Source organism: Phasianus colchicus, chromosome 1, assembly GCF_987193195.1.
Source record: "Phasianus colchicus chromosome 1, bPhaCol1.hap1.1, whole genome shotgun sequence".
Taxonomy (NCBI): domain Eukaryota; kingdom Metazoa; phylum Chordata; class Aves; order Galliformes; family Phasianidae; genus Phasianus; species Phasianus colchicus.
The window spans coordinates 115,311,010-115,330,981 of NC_143436.1; the positions used below are offsets into that span (position 1 = coordinate 115,311,010).

Genomic DNA, 19,972 nt, shown 5'->3' on the forward strand with positions numbered 1-19,972 from the left:
ACAAAATTCCTCCTAGCATCTAACCTAAATCTCCTCTCTTGTTTGTTTGAAGACTTTCCGCCTTGTCTTATCACTATCTGCCTGTATAAAATGTCAGTCTCCCTTCATGTTTATAAGCTCCCTTCAAGTACTGGAAGGCTGCAATGAGTTTTTCCTGGAGCCTTCTTTTCTCCAAGCTGAATCTCATTTGGTTCATATGGCCCACTTTTCAAGCCTGCTTAAGTCCTTGTGGTAGACATCTCTTCCTTCTGTTATATGAACTGCACCACTCCGCTTGGTGTTATCAGCAGACTTGCTGGGGATACACTCAATACCTCTCTCTGTGTCACTGATAAAAATGTTGAAGAACACTTGCCCCAGGACAGGCCCCTGTGGGACACTACTTGTGACGGCCTCCACCTGAACATAGAGCCACTGACTACAATCCTCTGGCTGTGTCCATACAACCAACTCTTTATTCACTAAATAGTTCACTCTTCAAATTCATCTCTGTCCAATTCAGAGAGAAGAATGTGATATAGAACAATGTCAAAGGCCTTGCACAAGTCCAAGTAGGTGAAATCCACTGTCCTTCCTTTGTCCACCAATGTCATCTCTTCATTGTAGACCACTAGATTTGTTAGGCGCAATCTGCCCTTGTGAAGCTGCACTGGTTGTCTCAGATCACCTTCTCATCTCACATGTACACTAACATCTCTCAGGAGGATCTACTCCATGGTCTTTCCAGGCATGGACATGAGAGTCTCTGGCCTGTAATTTCTTGAGTTTTCCTTTCCTTCTTTCTTGAAAATGGGAGTCATTTCCCTTTTTCCAGTCTCCGGAGACTTCTCCTTATTGCCATGACTTTTCAGATTTGATGGCAAGTGGCTTGGCAACCACATCAGCCAGTTACTTTAGAACACTGGGGTGCATGTCGTTGGAATTTTAGAATTTCAAATTGGAAGGCCTTGAGAATCAACTTTGAAGCTGACTGTAAGCCATCCTATACAGCAATCCGTAAGCAGGAGTTTTGCTCAGCCCATCGTACTAAGCTGTGTACATTCAAAATAGGCCCTGAAATATGTAGTCAAAATAAAATGAAATATTCTGTAAGATGTAATGATAGTGTTAAAAGATTTTTATCCATAGAACATCTACAAATTTTAAATAGATTAGAAATTTGAGGTTCTTGTTTTTCATAGGAATGTTTCCTTCTGTGCACAAATTAGTATTCTATAATAAGTATCAGTTTTCTTTATTGCATCTGAAAGAGGTGTTTGATTAAAGAAGCTTAGTTGTTTGTTATTATGCGTAACTACTTTTCATAGCTGGTACAGGGAATACAAGTAGAGGCTGATAGTGGCATCTTTGCTATTTTTCTGTACCATGTTTATCAGATTGGCAGCCATCAGTGGCACAGACATTCTTATTGATAATTTTTTTTTTTCAGTTATCTCAATGGCATTGGTTGAAAATTCGTGTGATTTATATCTGCCCGGTAAAATAGAAGTACCTCACTGTAATACAGAAATGGTAGCCAGGATAACGTTGCTTTCATTGTTTACTTCTCTTAAGTTTTCCAGCTTCTCTTTTTCCAGATCCTATATAGCTTGCTATATGACATGGCAAAATTTTATTATGCAGTCAGAAGCACATCAGTCAGGTTCTGAGTAATTACTAGTTTCACTTATTTGTCATTTTTAATAACAAAAGGCCAAGTTGTAACTACAATCTGTCCAACTGTGTGAAGTTTGAGTGCACACAGATTGATCGTTTTCCCTTGTATCATTTAGGTTTCTCTGCAGCAGCGGAATTTCAGTATAAATTACAGTATCAATCAAATGAAATTAAATCTCAGCTTGAACCTTTAGTTGGTCTGCATCTGATTCAAAGGGAACAGGATACAGAATCTGGAATTATAACACTGATCTTTAATATAGTATTTGCACCTAACAAACCAATGAGGTAAGTCTCTGTTCCTTATTACTCATTGAACATGTAATAAAATCCTTATTTTGTTTTTACCTCCACAATCTGTTGCGTTAGATTTTCACAGTTGCTGCTTCTGATTATGTTATCTTTGGAACTGAGACTGGCAGTATTTCTTTTCAGTATTTGCTAGATGGTTCTGTTGGGTTACTGCCTTAGTGTGTTTGCATCAATTTACTCCTGAGTATTGAAGTATTAAAAGTGTTATGACTTCCAGTGAAAATCAGTTGCTCTGGAATTCATGAAAAGCATACAAACAAAATGGCTTGTCAGTTTTGAAAAAAGTTTCCTAGACAATAATACATAAATATTCTTTGGTGAGATAGGATGATTGAATTTGGAAATGAGTTTCTGTTGCCCTAGTAGCAGTGGTCTGCAGAAAAATATTGTCCTCTTCTAAAGTTCTGATAGACCTCTTTAAAAAAAATAAACTGAAAGAGAGAACCTTTTGGAGAGAAGGGGAAGTTGCAACTTCCTTTGAAAGCAGTCAACAGGGGGAGTGTGGAGAGATGCTTCACTACTATACAGAGGCACAAGGTAAATTCGGAGGCTCAGAACTACTAGGGACTGCAGAGTGTAATTGCTGCCATACATCAAGGACTGTGTACAGACAGAGTATTTTTATGAGTCAGAAGGGAACTGTATTCACAGTAGCCCAAAAAGTTATTGAAATAAACTAAGAGCAAACCTTTAAGGAAGACTATCCATCTACCCCACACAGTGTCTTGTGTCAGAGAGAAGAAACCTTCTTGATTACTACTCTGTCCTTTTTTTTTTTTTTTTTTTTTTTTGCATTTGCTTCTTTCTCAGTTGTTGGTTTGTTTGTTTGTCTATTCTGTATGTTAATTTGTTTTCTATCTTTCTGTATTTGAGAACTATTCTGCTTGATATAGAGGGCCAAGATACTGCAGTTAAATTAGTTTTTTTCTATCATCATGATCTACAGAGTACATAGACGTAAATCAGATCTATCTGATTTTAACATGAACTGCTAACAAACACATTCTGCTTCAAATCTCTTCTAACACTGCAGTAAGTAAAGAATAACATGTAAAAGAAATTGAGTTAAATTTATGTATCCAAGAGGAGCAAACAAATCTCTTGGCTATGCCCATCATTTTGTTTTCATATAATGTCTTTTGTTGTATTTTGCTGTAAATATCAAATGCTTTGTATTTCCAGAATAAAGTGAGACAAATACATAATATGCCATGTAAAATTAAGGACATATTCCAATTTAAAGCCATCTGTATTTTCATTTTTCTGCAATATGAATCTGCACACTTAAAGGTTATTTTGGACATAAATTTACTAAGTTTGTTTTATAATACTCTTCAATTAATAAATATTTTTATCTGAAATTTTAAGGAATGAAGGAACTTTAGTAGTACAGTGCACTACAAGAGGTATCTGGAAGTTTCCATTGCTGTTTATTGCTACAGAGCCAGAAGTGGATGATGTCATCAACATTGAAGCAATTGGCCTAAATAAGGAATCTATTGTTGACTTTAAGCTTACAAGCCAAACAAGGTAAAAATAGATATGATTTAGTATTTATGCAGTTTTCTATAGGTTAAACTCACTCAAAAACATTGGATAGAATAGACTGAGCAACAGAAATGTAACTGAACTGCAGTTATTTCAGAAATATGTTATTACTATCAAGTGCTCCATTGTATATCTAACAAATGGGATCTTGAAGCTATTCTGAAGGAAACAAAAGCATTCTATATGTTAGTCTGCAGCCTTTCAGGAGAAAACTTGTAGAATAATCCATGCTTATCTTTTGAATAAGATTTTGCGCGAAAATGCTATTTAGTGTTTTATCTTATACTGTGCTAAGGAGGGTGTGTGATGATATTAATGGCTTAATGTTTGTTTTAATTTTTTTTCAAAGTACCTAATACTTCACACAAGTTAGAAACAATCCTTTGCATTGTACTTTATTTTTTAAAATGTGTAATTCTTTTGAAAGTGTTCCTGTTTTATTGTGTAAGGATACGTTTATTCATCTGTACTCTGCTTTTTCACTAAATTAAATAATTCTGTCAGATTCTTTGTTATTTTATTACTGATCTACGCATACTCCTCAAAATCCTTCCAAAATCTCTCTTAATGCAATTTTAAAATACTTTTAATTATCTTTCCAGCATTTTCTCAATATTTTTCTAATACTGTAGAAAGCCCATAGTGTCATTTGTATGGAGCAGGAAGTCAAGAAATGTGTGCTATTGATAGATAAATTTTAAAATAGCGAAAAGAATTAGATTATGGAATTTCTAAAGTTTCTTTTTCTTCTTTACATTTCTCTTTTTTCTTTTATTTTACAGTACATCTAGAATGTGTATCAGATATACTGCTTTCATTGCAGATACATGCTGTTTGAAATATTCCCAGCAATAAGTGTCTTTGGTTCTAACTGACTTTTTAAAGAGCATATTTCCAAAAGCTGTGGATCTGAGATGGATTGTTGTTCCAGCTTTTAGATGTCTGTCAGTTTTGATAATTGCTAGGGACTCTGAAAAATGCTGCTATCACAGTGTTCAAGGTAACAGCTTAAACAGAATGGGCTGTTTCTGGAACAAAAATGAAGCAATTATTCTGGCAATACTGTAATCTCCTGGTAGGGGGTTGATAGTAGTGAAGAGACCTAATGTTCTCCAAAAAATCCTGAGTTGTTATAGTTATATAAAGAAGCAGCTATAATGGAACACAAATTCTCTTCTTCCCTTAAACAAGTTCCAGTTTTATTGTACATGGCAAGTATTACCCCCAATATGTTTCAAACACAGAATATAAAGCTTGCATGTAGTGAAAACGTTCCATGCTGTAAACAGTGCCAACAGCTGCTTTGTGAGATTTATACTGCTTTATCTTTGAGTTGCTAATGACGTTTTTGGTGAAGGTTTTATTATAGAAATAGAACAATAAGCCAACCAAAATGTGGCATACCGGATCTGCAGTTTAAAAGCAATTACACAAGAAACCTGTATGTTGCAGAGTAATTTGATGCTTGAATAACTCAAATAACTCAGATTAACAATAAAATCATGAAATATTAAAAATATAGATTAAAAATTTCAGTCAGGATATAAAGTGCCCTTCTACAGACCTTCCCAGGGGGAAAAAAATAAAAATCACTCCTTTGAATATTTTTCATACTAAAAGAGTAAGTAGCCCAGTTCCATAAAGAATTCACTCTAGTATTAAAAATGTGTTTGTCCTGTCCAGCCAAAACAATGTATGTTCTGTCTTTATTTCTTTCGATAGGTAGTGCCTCATGGCATTTTTTTTCAAGAGTAAATTAGGAGAGTGAGAAATAGAGACAGATTTCTGAGTAACCTCCTAGAAAGGGAATATGTGGTTGTGTCTTTCTTCCCTCCTGCTACTTGCAGGACATCTTTTTGGGCTGGCAGATTGTGTAGTGATGCAACAAAGAATATTTGAGAACCTCAGACAAGATAAAGTTTAATATCTATAAGAATAGATTAAGATTTTGTATATAACAAGTTGAAGGCTCCACAGAGCACCACTGGTGACCACTGCAGAACTATGAAGTCAGCCTTTCTTCTGTACAGCTACTGCAGTTGAAATGCACATTTCTCCTTTTAAATTCACTCCTCCCCAGCAAAAACCCTCAGTTTGTGTGAAGTATTCCAGAGTAAATTAATGATTTTCCAGTTTACCCATAAGCACATTTGATGTATTTGCTTCAGGAATTATGACAGTTACAAATGAGAGGTAATTTCTGGGCTGCTCACAGTGATGAATGCTGTGAGAGTCTCTGCAAATACATAATGCACTCTCTCTTTTCATACATGTAAAATAGTGCTTGCCTGCTTCCAGTGAGCACAGTCCAGTATCAGCTTGAGTAAATAATGGAAGACAATGAGAATGCAGCCACACAGCTTTGTTGTATGAAAAACCTTAAAAATATTTTTTAAATCTGTCTGCATATAGAACAATTATCATATATGAGTAATCCAATACTTTCAGCTTTTTGAATTCAAAAGAGACACGTGGAATAGTTTATTGTAATGGCATTAAGACTGGTTCAACTCAAAAAGGCAGATTTCACTTGTTAAATAAGAAGACATTGTCCATTTTATAACTTTCATATATGACCACTTTTTGGTATTTGTCGTAAATGTAGGTTGAATTCATTACCAACTGAAATCATTGGCAACATTTCCACCAAAGTAATTGGCTTGGGTATAAAGCTCTGATGTTTTTTTATCATTAACGTTTGTTTTGATAACAAATGTATTATTGAATGCCAATATTTACAGAATAACAGTATAAATAAAAAAGAATAGAAAAGGTATTTATCCTGGATAGAAATTAAGTTGTTTGATAGCCCACTCAAATTATTGGCCATTTATTTCTTTACTGATCTCTGTAATTGAAACAAATGATAAAAATTCTGAGATTGATGCTTTGCTTAAGAAAACTAGTCCTTTCTTTATTTGGTCTACTGAAAATAAATAGTTAATACATTTTAATGAATTGGGATCAGAACTATTTTATTAATACAGAACCCTTTCTACAGAATATTTACTAGTATGTATTCCAGTACAGAGGCATTTACTAGATGCGTATGCACAATGTGTTCACTGGATTTATTTTTATTTTTTAAACAATATGAGTTTTTCATTTTTGTCAAGATATTTAATAATTCTCTTCTGTCCATCTTGTCTGCATTTTCCTCACACATCGAGCCTTCTTTCATCAATTTATTTAATTACATTAATTATGTTTCCCATAAAACAAATTTTACCCATCCATTGATCCCAACCTCTTTCCAATCCGGTGTTTATCACAAAGAAGATACTTGTTACATTATGGGAAATTATGAGATGGACTCAAACTATTGCTTCAGATAAACATTCTTAATTGTCCCACATTTGACAAAATAAAAAATTGCAGTATCACATTATGGTCTCCACAAAGTGGTTATCTACAAAACTCAGTTTCACCAGGTTATAGATCTAGAACTAGAAAAAAGAGAGAACAAAAAGCAGGTGGACTGGAGAGATGAGAAAAGGAATTTAGGCTTTAAATTGACTACAGATGCAGGCTTAGTTATATTCAATTGCATTTCATGTCTTGAACACTGCTCTGGGTATTTTCTTGATTTTATCTGTGCATGTTTCCTAGTGAACAGAATAACGTTCTGAGAAAATATTCCTTCATCACACAAACTTAATACTGATGGAAGAATACTAAGCTACCCAATTTCCAGTATTTTATAACTGTGAAGGAAAGCACAAAAATTTTCAGTGACAACTTAGAGAATTATTTTTATTTTATTGTAATCAGTGATTTTTTCCATTAGAATTTCCATGAGCCATAATTATGCACACTGCAGAAAAGTGCATTCATTATGTTTTCAGCACGCTCCTCCCTCAATATGTTGCTCTGCATGCTAGAGGCTTGGATTCCTGCAACAGTCTCCTTGTTACCAGGTCTGTAAAATTCGACCATTAATTTAAAGATCATATTAGAATCTTTTGTCACTGTATTTCCCACAAAATGGCAGCTGCAAAACACAAATGTTGACTGAGCTCCATTTTGAAGTCTCAGTGTAGCCTGGTGGAAAATATTAAAAATGATACACAGGCAGCAGAATATTTTACATATATATAATAATAACAGCACGATATCTTTCTTTTAAAACATTTAGCCAGGAGTCATATCTATCCATGTGACCTGGACTCTTCTAGCAGGAAAAGACAGTTCACCTATCTGCATATGTAGTTCCCCTGGGTAGAACAGGAATGAGATGGAAATCTTAACATTCTGTGAAGATGAAAATCTGAGCTCCTGCTTTGATCTTACAACATGTGCACAGCAAAAGTGATGTTATACTTGGTAAAACATTCCCTGACAGTTATTTGTCACACACTATTTATTTAAATTTTGAAAGTCCTTTGATTCTGAAATTCTTTCCCAAGCTATACAGTAATAATTGGAGTTAAACCTTTTCTGATGTGCAGAGGTCAGAATGTAGAGTGGTCAATTATAGCAGAGTTGCTATTGGTAACATAACCAATTTTGTCAGCGTAGTGGTTGGCAACCTTGCCCATGGCAGGGGATGGATCCTCCAACCTGAGCCATTCTATGACAACCTCATAATTTTTTTGCACTGCTAGATTTTTTGGTTTTGTTTTTGTTTTTTGTGGAAGAGGAGTCATCTAAAGCATACTAACTGTAATAATAATTTCATAGATTTTGACAGTTGTTATAATTAATAAGTGTGAAGATTTTCCCTATGAAATTTCTTGTGACATCCAACATATGTTATCTACAAATGACAGTAAGTTTATTTTTGATTAAGGATTTTTAGTAGCTCTTTGCAACATTTTCAAACGGCATCCTTCATTAAGCAGTTATGCACTGTACAGATTAAAATGTTATTTTACTTTTTTATAGAAAAAACAGTTTGATCCATAGTACAACGGGTTATTTTTAAGTGTAGTTTGCAGTATGCAAACAGTAAAAATTTCTACAGGAAAATCTACTGCTTCGTTAGTTTCAGAAAGAGAGAAATTAATATTAAAGTTATTTTGAGTCTGGATGTTAGGAAATAGTGCTTTTCTGAAAGAGTGGTCAGGCACTGGAATGGGCTCCTACCAGGGAGGCTGCCCAGGTGGACCCTGAAGGTGTTCAAGGAACGTTTGGATGTTGTGTTGTGTGACATGGTTTAGTGAGAGCTATTGGTGATAGGTGGATGGTTGGACTGGATGATTTTGTAGGTCTTTTCCAACCTTGGTGTTTCTGTGATTCTGTGATTCTTAATGAAAACCTATATTTTCTATTTTGCTGTATCTGAGTGTGTTTTGCACATTCCAAGGTGAGATCTCTATAGGTTTATAAACTTTGTGGTTTTCTTTAATCGATGACTTAAGGTGCTATCCTTTACTAGCTTGCAAGTTTATAAATTATCTAAATTGAGAACACTGAAGAGCATAAACTGCTATTTAAGAATAATGTGACGTAAATATTAACGGAGTCATTAAAAACAGGTCTATTAAATACTACTTCAATTTCCATGCTTCCTGTTGCTATGATTTCATTGTCCAATTATTATTAGAATTTAAATTAATATTCACCCTTGTTCATTATTTGAATAAGGGCAGAGTTCATATTGTCTCTTGGTATTATCAAGCTGTTAATGACAGTGGTTATAGAACACAAAGGTGGTGGTACACATTTACTTTCTCTGGTTTATATGGCCTCTGCCTTTGTATTTACTAATTCATTAGTGCTTGATTTGTATGTGTTTTCAAAACTCTGCACATTATTAAGCTTTATCACATTTGTTAGTATCTCCCACACTTGAGATAAACAAAAGCCTTCTTGAAAAAAAAATAGAAAGCCTCATCACTGTCCTTCATGACTGAGAAATGAGAGGCCAAATATTACCTCCAGAGCAGTTTTACCTGAAGCAATAACCAAAGAGAAAAGGAGGGATTAATTTTTAATCACTTTAAGGCACATAATTATTAATTTTTAATTATACTCTAAATATACTGACACTGGAAATAGTAATGTCTGAAATTCAGGTGCCTTTCTGGTAACTTTATCTCCAGCTTTCTCTGCAATGTAGAAAATGACAGTGACAAGCAATTGACTTATGCTGGCAAGCTAGCCACGATGCCACATTGTCTCCCTGATGTGAACATCAGCTAAAGCACTGCTTATTTTTTTCTGAGAAGCCATCTTTACATATATTTTTAACCTCAGAATTCATGATTTATTAGAACTACAGGCACTGTGAAAGGTTCCAGTTTCTGATTGTGCATGAACAAATTTTTCATTTTTAGTTCTTGGAACAGTTAGCAATATCTTAACAGAATTCTTTTTGGCCTATTGTACTTTATCTATGTACTTGCTAGATTTTCTATTTTCTTTATTAGACATAGCTCCCACTCTGAGGAGCATTTTACATCCAGTATGTGGCTTGACACTTATGTTTTAAACTGCTGTGTTTTGGGGAGAAGAGGGAAAGGGAATGAGGAGATTTTATGTGTGTATGTATGTACGTGTTCATGTCTGTATGTACATGTGTGTGTATGTATACATTACATTACTCACTGTACAAAAAAATACAACTGCATCTTGTATCTTCTGTCAATGCTGTGAAGAAATGTGCAGGTCTTATAAAGCTTTTTGTATTAGTTTTTCTCCATTTTTCTTTCTGAAAATTTAAATCTGACAAATTTGATGCAGTAAGATTTTTTCTTTGACTTTGACAAAGGTTCAGTTATAGACCAGTTTTGTTACAGTTTCATATAAATTGTGCTTAGTGGGGGATGTCATCTCTAACTACTTATCAGAAAACAGGTTGAACATAGGAGATAAAATGCTGCCTTAAAATGTTCCTAAACTCAGACAGCAGAGCAGTTTTGTTGGCAATGAAGGGCTGTGTTCAGGTTCCTGTTTCCACAGCCAGAATTTGAATAGTCATCTCAGGCATGTTTAATGGGTGCTTTACTCTGCCTCTCAGTCTAATAGGCATAATTTCTTTTTCATCCTAAGCTGCCCTTTGTGAGTTGTAGACAAGCTCTAAACATTCACACCTGAATAGACCTTATGAGAAATACTGATGCAAAGACTCAAGGCTTAGATGGCCTATAGACAGATGAAAACTTATTGCTCATAGCCTGATGCTATCAACTGAACTGCATGACACAAAAATAGATTAACAGCGTAAGCTTGACGTCAGAAGACTTGCAATATACTTTCAGAAATGCAGTAGCTTCGACCAGCTTGATGTCACCAAAAGGGAAAGTCAGGCTTCGAAGCCCAGTAGCACTGTTAAATGTCAGTGTTCTGATGGGGCAGAAGCTTTTTGGTTTCTATTCCCTGCATTGTTCTATGCAGCTGCACTGTTTGCTTCTACAAACTTACTGTGACCTTTTTTCATGAGAGCATTTTTGAATTTAAGAAAACCTTTCGTGAGAACACATGCAGAAGGAAAGCTATTTTTATACAACACGACCCGAATGCCACTTGCCCTAGAAATGTGGGACAATTCAATAGAGATTTGAGTTGTCGTAAAATACTAAATTTCATCTGGTTGTGAACGTTTTATTTGAAAAAGAGTGTTACTTCTGTGCAACAATTCATGAATAAACAGATTTGAACTGTTTTTTTTTTTTGTTTTTTTTTTTTTTTTTAATATATATATATATATATTTAGAGATATTGTTAGAATCATGGTACTTGCCCTGCTGCACTGTGGTAGGTTGTTGTGAATTATTTTTTGACCATGCCATTGTATTTCTAATTTCTTTTGTCCTCTTTCTGTCTTGAATAGAACTGCCTTCAGCAGCACATATAAGAACTAAAAGGAGAATATATTTTTTTCATGAGGAAAATGCCTATGTTCCAAGGAACAGTAATAGGATTGACGTTGGTGTTGGCCAAAGATTGTTTTGCAGTCTTCAGCCACTGTCTTTACCAGGAATAAGACATCTTCTTTTAGTACAGTGGTACTGCCATGAAGCTAGCAATTGAATGAGATCTGTAGTACTTTAACTGTACACAAATTGTATTAAGATACTGCAAAAAGCACACTGACCTCCTTTGTTTTTCTGTAGGTACCCTGAGCCATTCACAGCATACTTCCTGGCAGGCAGTGATCCTGACTTTGTTGTACTGCCTCAAGCTGGAGAACTTCTTCCAGTGGGCACTGTTGGAACTCATATAACAGTGGGATTCAAGCCAAGAATGTATGGCAAGAAGCATAAAGCAGTACTTGTAATTCAGGTAAATTTTCCTAAATACATTACACAAATGCACTGTCTGGAAAGGAGGGAAAAAAATCCTACGCAAAGAAGCAGTACTAAAACACTTAGATGCACACTATGATTAGAATCATAGAATCCTTAAAGTGGGAAGGGACCTTTAAAGATCATTTAGTCCAGCTCACCTGCAATGAACAGGGACACGTACAGCTATATTAGGTTGCTCAGAGTCTGGTTCAGCCTCACTCTGAAAGTCTCTGGAAATAGGGCATCTACTACATCTCTGGGCCACCTGTGCCAGTGTCTCACCACCCTCACTGTAAAAGACTTTTTCTTTATTATCTTGCTGCTTTTCACTATGGGTAAGGATGAAAACAATAGTCAAAATTAATTCCTGACAACCTGGAAAAACTTAGCATATTTTGATTTTAATCTTTTTGTTATCATTTTTCTCTGGAGAAAGATATTTATCTTGATACCTATGCCGTAACTACAAATGCAACGTGATAAAGATGTCTTTTAACAGAGAAATAACAATGTAATCATTTTAAGAATTAGTGAAGATAAGTGAGTAATCAAGTATTTGCGACCTAAGTTACTAGTAGTATGGCATATACAATCAAAGGCAATGGAAGATAGATACTAAACTCTAGACAGCAGAATTTCAGAAGAAGAAGCCATGAATCTTTTTGAAAAGAAGCTTCAAAAAAAAACAAAACACTTTTTTTGGCCAAGCTGCTTCTGAAGGGCAGGAAACATAACGCAACGATTATTCTCTCAGTAGCAGCAATGTTCTTATTACTGCAGGAATGAATTTTTAAGTCTTTCTTTAAAAGGAAACAGTTTGTTCAAGGTGTATCATAGCAGCAAACACATGAAACGCTACAAATGGTGGCCTGCACTTTAAATGTACTTGCTACGTGTTGGCGATGTTTTCAGGCTACTGTATTGGAAGTAAAACTGCAATATTGATTTAAAAAATAAGACTGTAAAAACAATGTTGATAAAAAAAGTGCATGGCAAATGTCTACAATGTTTTATCTATCTGAGTGACAACTTGTACAACAGGAATAAGAAATTCAAATACTATGAAAACAAATCCCTCATACTTGTTTTCTTTTACCTGATAAGACATTTGATTAATTCATTCTTTTGTCATAAAAAGCAGTGATGTTTACCTCTCTTGCATTCAAAACTGAAAATAACTCACCAAGTGCATTCTGTGTTCTTTTTTACTTAGATAATACCAACTGACACATCTGTAGAGCTTGGAAATGTCTACTGTAGATCTGGAATACAATGCATTTAAATGTATTATCCTTGTTTGTCTTTGGCTTAGCTTCTGTCAGTAACAGGATGTAAACATGACAAATTTATCTGGAATGGGAAAAGCATCAAGGTCAAAGATTATCAATAGCTTTGTAAGAACTCACTAACTTCCTTTTAGGAATTTATAAGTACAGATGGGCTTTGAGTAATTGGATTTTTAATTTATGTCCACTCACACCTCAGTTATGATCTAGGTAGATGGCTTTTTACGTCTCCACCTGTGTAACAATGCATGGGTGTAGGAATTTGCTTATATATATTACTCCATGGGTCACACCTTGTCTATCTACTCCGGTATGTTCAAAGGTATATAAATGACTTAATACCTGTCATAGCAAACATTTTCGGATCAGTTTCACACATCACAGTATATCAGAGTATTTCTAAAGGTTTTACTCTAAATAAATGGTTTCATGATTTGACAAGGTTTATATTCTCTTTGTTTGTTTTGATGATGCTTCTGTGTACACTGAGCATCACCCTTTCCTCTCCACAAAACCATTCGCTCATGTAGTTCTAATAAAAGCCAAAGCATCTGTGGCTGTAATTCTGTTGCTCCACTCTTGTAACATGTGCCTGAAAGATTTGATGTCATGTTAAGAATACCAGATATTCATTTCCATGTTTTCTGTTAATTGAAATAATTTTCATTTCTGACCCTGAGGGAGATAGATTTAGTGAGATGGCAAAAAGATTATTAAATCGGTCTTATTTGGGGAATAATAATGAAGGTGGCGAACTATAGTAAATGTTGGACCTAGCACTGAAGGATTTCTCTTGCAGGTATTCTTTCCAGCCACTCTACTGGCTGAGCCTTTGGGCCGTTTTTCAAAGCAGTGAAGAAGTTTCATTTCTTTTACAGTATTGCCTATCTTCTAACGCTGCTGTAGTAAAGGACTACCACGCTCTCTCTGTAAAATACCTTTTGAATTTTTGGGGATGAAGTCACAGTCCTAATACTAACATATTTTTATTATTAAATTCTATGAATAATGAGTAACAGAACTGCTATTTTTGTGTGCTTCAATGAGCAGTGATAATTAGGCTGTAAAGCAGCACAGATGACAGTGTAAGTTCTTTATCTGTTTTATATCGGTCATTACAGTTGTGTTGTAAAGAAAAACAGGAGGTTGGATTAATGGAGAAAGATCCTGCAGTCATCTTTTCTTCATTTTCTGGAAACATTAAATCCAAACATTGTACATGCAAATGTTTTGTTTTAGTTGCCCTGCTGAGAACCGAGTACTGAGGTGATGATTAGTGTTAAGAGATTACAATGTGTCTTTACCAGAATTCTGTGTGTACATTTTATTAACTGAATGTATATCTATAATTGAAATAATTTAGCCTCACTTTTATTTTCTATACACAAATGAGGCACTTCATGGGGTATCTTGGGGACTCTTTAAGACATCAGTCTTTGTGAACACATACAGTAGGTTTTATTAATGGCAGAAAACATTAATTACTTTGCTGAAGCAATTCAATATTTTTAGCCATCATTTAATCTGAAATTCTTTGTCAACTACAAATCAAAACAATTAAAGTTAGACAATTATTTGCATAATTGTTAACAACCTAGATTTTGTAAAAGTACCCTGGAATATGATTTTTAAAATTCTTGAAGATCAAAGAATGAAATTAGAGAAATATAACAAAAAGCCAATAAGGAAAATAGTCATGTTTATTATGATAGCTGTGAAAGAGTATATCGTAATCTTATTGGGCTACAAGTAAGGAACAGCAACACAGTGCATTAAAGGTATTATTCCATAATCAAACTTTAGCATTTATAACAGCTTTCATAAACAATGCAGTTCTAATGGAAAAAAAATGCATTTCCACTAATTATAAATTAGTGAAAAGATAGGCTTTTTAGCTAAGTTGTAAGTTGCTGTGAAGAAAAGAACTTCCCCAGTCAGACTAAGGTCTCCAGGCTGGGTTCTGATGTGCTGGTAAAGCTGACTCAAAAAGCAGCACGGCAAAGGGGCAGCAAGAGGCAGTGAGGGCAGGGACTGTGCAGGCTTCCTGCAGCAGGAACCACTGCCAGCAGACAGCAGAGAGGAGGCTGGCAAGTCCTTGGAAAAGGCTGTACTCGGGTTGGCTTACAGTTAATTTGCTTGCAGTGTGTTGAATCCAGCTAGGGACCCAAGCAATTGCATTGTAATTCATGGATGAGATTTCAGAGGTGTTCTAAAGCAGAAGGCAAACAAAATAAGTCTTAGAAGATAAAATAGATGTCAGAGTAAACCAGATTGTAGGTAACATTATCAAGCCCTCCAGAAGTCAGGCTTGTGCACCTTTATTACTGAATAATCACCGACTTAGCCTATCGAAGATAGTGTATCAAAACCATTTGTCATGCTGCTCTCAAAATAAATGATGCAGTGTGCAAGCCACAGTACCCGTCTGTGGCTTCTCTAAGCTTGTGTATGCCAGCTTGCAAATAGCAACAGAAAATGACACCGTTACATATGCAGTAGCCTGGTGAAAAAACAAGGCATGTTGTTCCTGGTACCTTTGTTGATTACCCCAGTTCCACGTTATTCGGAATTGTATTCTGAGTAAGCAAGGAAACATGTAACAAAGTAACGTAATTGAAATAGTTTTGCATTGAAGAAGGCATCACCTGCGTTATTGGGTTGATATTGAACTGAGTGTTAAGATTACAAATAGATATCCAGAAAGCTCATTACAGACAGTGAGTGTAGCACGTCTCATCACTGGCGTCACTGGATTTTGAGTGCAGAAGTAATACACAAAAGCTTTGATTAACAGGCATAAAAATTGGTTACCTTGCTTATTGAGACTGTAATTATCATAATGTCAAAATGTGAAACCAGTGTAGGAACCACTGATGTATGAGGGTGTTGAAAACATAGCCAGTAATAAAGGAATATTTTGTATTGACTACATTGCATCTAAACAAAACTGTGAAACATCGAATATTTGAACTGCAGGTGTTAATTAAGCCACCTTTAATTCTATCTGGAAATATATCTCTTTGTTAGGAAAATTACTGTTGAGCCATCATCCTAAATAGAAATGAGAGAGCAAGACTGTTGGTTAAGTATAGATTTCCATGTGTGATATTTGTTAAAGGAGAGCAAGTGTTCACAAGCAACCTGAGTTTGATCACTCTCTTTCTCTTTGATACACTGAAATAAATTGTGGTGACCATTTCTCAGTATGGCTCAGTACTCTGGTTTTAATATATCCCACGCTCTGTGGGAGGAACGGCTTACAAAAAAATGTAAGTATATAAATAAATGACTACCTAAGTAAATATTTTATTTGTGTTGCAGTTAATTTTAACATCCAAAATCATTAAGACAGTCATACAATGACAAAAAAGAAATGAAAAGATGAGGGTAAATAAGACTTACCATATTATAAACTGCAGTCACTGAATCATAGAGTGGCTGAGATTTGAATGGTCTTCTGGAAGGGACTTGTCTAACGTGAACAAAATGTTCAGGCAGAGTCTCTGTATTTGGCTGGGATGGAGTTAGCTTTGTTCATTGCAGTCTGTATGTTACTGCGTTTTGGATTTGTGACTGTAACAGTCTTGATAACATAGGAGTGTTTGGGCTGTTGCTGAACAGTGCTTACACAACATCAAGGCTTCCTCCTCCCATTCAACGTGTTCCTAGGGATGAGTAGAAAAATGGGCCCAGGCTGTACAGTGTCATGTTCAGCAATTAAAACAAACAAACAAAAAAAAAACCTTTTTTTTTTTCTCCCTCTGTTTGCATTAGATGGAAAGTGCCATTGCACTGTGGTCTTTTTTGTTTGTTTGTTTGTTCATTTGTTTGTTTGTTTCTCTTTCCTCCATGTCTTAAACTATGAAAATTATATGAAACTGTAAGCATTAATAAAAATGATGAACTGGACTCCTGTGTTATATTGCTATTACAGGCCTCCAACTTGAATTCATGCTATTGATCGTTGTCCTCTGGGCCTAACCATTCAACTAATTTTTAATCCATTAGATTCTATGCTCCATACTTAATCAGCTTATCTGTGATATCTTAAGGGAGACAGTGTTGAAAGTCTTCCACTTGCTGAATCCATGCTAACTATTCCCAATCATTTTCTTGTTGTTCATATGACTGGAAATGGTTCCTGGGATTAGTTGTTCCATCGCTTTCCCAGGAGTGTACTTAGTGCTGACTGTCCTGTATTACCCTGGGTCCCCCTTTTTGAAGATATGACATTTGCTTTCCCCCAGCACCTCAAGTCTGGGCTCCAGATATTCCGGCTGGTCTCTGGGACATTGGATTCCTGAAGGTTGGTCTTGCCAGCAAAGGTGCAGGTGAAGAAGGCGTTAAGTACTTCAGCTTCTTCCATGTTCTGTGTCACCAGGTCTGCTGCCACGTTCAGCAGCGGGCACACACTTTCTTGGTGCTGTTTGCTCCTTAGGTACTTGTTTATGCCATGCCGTGTTGTCCCTCCAGCAGATATCAGGGTGGTTAAAGCTCTTTGTATCTAAGCAAAATAAGAAAGATTTTTCTTAGTTCTCTTTAGATATTCAGATGTTTCTTTGTCTTTGCAGGAACCATGTCATGTACTATTATAGCGCTAATAGCTTTTCTGATTTAGACAGAAGTTAATTCTCTGTCCTCCCACTTTTCAGTGTCGTTTTGCTACTTAAGTACCTGGTTAAGTTGAACACATAAGGAGATACTTTAGCTTTTCAAGAGCCGATGTAAACTTTTTATTTCTATTGCCCTAGTCCTTCTAGTCTCTGTAGGAAATGTTATGTTAATGGTTAGTAGAGGGCCAGATGCCATTTCTTTGAATTCTTCAAAATCATAATTTTATTTTTTAAGTCCTTCCCCTTTCCAGAACTCAGAGCCTATGGTGCATTTTGGACTTGAATAGTTCAGACTAATTGTGAATAGTAACTTGCTGCAGATAGATTTCTCACACCTACCCGGTGATCTGCATGGACCTAACAGGCGCAGCCTCTGATATGAAAGAAAGTCATAGCTGATCTCAACAAAGAGCTACAGATACAGAAACATCACAACATTGTTGCCCCCCAAAAATGTTTGCACCCTAAAATGATCATAAAAAAAAAGGTACTTCCCACAGTATTTTGATTTATTTAATTCTGTATATGTAATTGTGATTCATAATTTTTTGCTTTTTATCACTCTGATATAAGGTTCAGGAGAGCAGGATGCATAGTCTGTAATGTAGTGTGCCTTAGCTTACTGGAGTTCTTGCAAATTTTGATAGTTCTTTTTCTGAGCTAACACTGTTAACACCGAGTTAACACTATCTCAGGTAACTGAAATATATTCTACCTTAAAATTCCTGATATTCACTACCAACATTTAACTCACTCCTAGCATAGATTTATCTGGAAATTAATTTGTATGTAACCAAGTATCACTGTCAGCCTATGGTGAATACATGTGGTCCATGTTCTGCAAATTAATCCTATGAATCATGAGCCAACTAAGAATGGGTTAAATACCTAAAAAAATAACTTCTATATAAATTTTTTTTGTAACTGCTAACAGTATTTGTTGAATAAATTATTTTATATCATAAAATTATATAACAGTTTAGGCTGGAAGGGACATCAAAACCCACCTAGCCCCAACCCCTGCTGTGGGCAGGGCTGCCCCCCACCAGCTTAGGCTGCCCAGGGTTCCATCCAACCTGTCCTTGAGGCTTGCTCTTGTCCCAGTTTTTGTATTGGTTAAAATAGTCATTGTAGTTAAATTGTACAACCTTAACCTGAAAGAAAATACACATGATTTAAGGATAATTTGAAAACCTAGTATTTTGCTCTTGGAAATTAAATATTCTAGTTAACCAGATATTTGTGGATATTTAAGATTTTCTGAAAATTACTGAATTTTATGTGGTCTTGTAGCACTAACCTATGTTCTGGCTTTCCTTTCAGTAAATTAATATATAAATGCTTATTTCTTCCACAAAGACTGTTTCTAATTGTCTTGGATTATAGCAAATGCTTTACAGTAGATGGAATATAATGTTATAGATGTTCTCCTTTTTTTGATTCTTGTTTTGTTTTGTTTCGTTTTTACTCTGCTATTTTGATGGCTCCTGTCTGAAAGGATTATGTGATAATGCCCGCAACGTTTTCCCCATTTTCATCATGTAATGATGAAATTTTCATCATTCAGTCTCTTCTGCCACATAACCACAACCAACATGGACTACACGAAGCACTTGAGTAATCAGCTCTTTCACAGAGTAAGGGTTTTCTCAATTACCGATGATAAATGAAATTGAAGAGTGATACAGCCCACCGCTTTCATTTAAATCCTACTTCAAACAATTAAGAACATTACAGAAAGTAAAGTTACAGTATGTGTGGACTTCAAGTAACTTCAAACAAACTCAATTTAAGTCATTGGCTGTAAAAACTTACCTTGAATCATAGAATCATAGAATTGCTCAGGTTGCAAAAGACTTAAAAATCAAGTCCAACCACAACCTAACCATACTACCCTAACTCTAGGAACCCTCTGCTAAATCATGTCCCTGAGCAGTGATCGCCAATTCATATGCAATGTGTATATGACCCTGAGGTTAGGTTTTCTTTAAACTAAATAGTTGATCTGACAAACTAAGTAAGGATAAATTATTTCATCTTGTACTGGAGTAAGACAATTAGCTAGCTCTGGAGAGACATTTACTTTTCGTAAATGGCAGTATTACCTTTGCACTGATGTTGGTCCATATCACAAATGCTTTTGCTGGCATTTATCTTTCGAGGCAGTGGAGTTAGTAGATCATTGCACAGTATTAAATAAGGTTTAGAATAAAGATGAGCTAATGTGACTGTTTTACACAGGAATGATATTCAATTTAAATTAGATTTTTATCTCAACAGAAAAGTAATGGAAGTTTAAAAAATTATGCATGCATGGTGAAGTATC

General features: G+C 35.3%; 1 protein-coding gene across 1 annotated transcript in view; it reads left to right on the forward strand.

The window, feature by feature from the left end:
- CFAP47 (cilia and flagella associated protein 47) overlaps positions 1–19,972 on the forward strand; it is a 276,161-nt gene that overhangs the window by 251,909 nt on the left and 4,280 nt on the right. Inside the window, exons 61-63 of the mRNA XM_090123944.1 lie at positions 1,773–1,944; positions 3,337–3,498; positions 11,574–11,742. Coding sequence (XP_089980070.1) covers positions 1,773–1,944; positions 3,337–3,498; positions 11,574–11,742 — 503 coding nt within the window. The remainder of the gene's footprint in view (positions 1–1,772; positions 1,945–3,336; positions 3,499–11,573; positions 11,743–19,972) is intronic.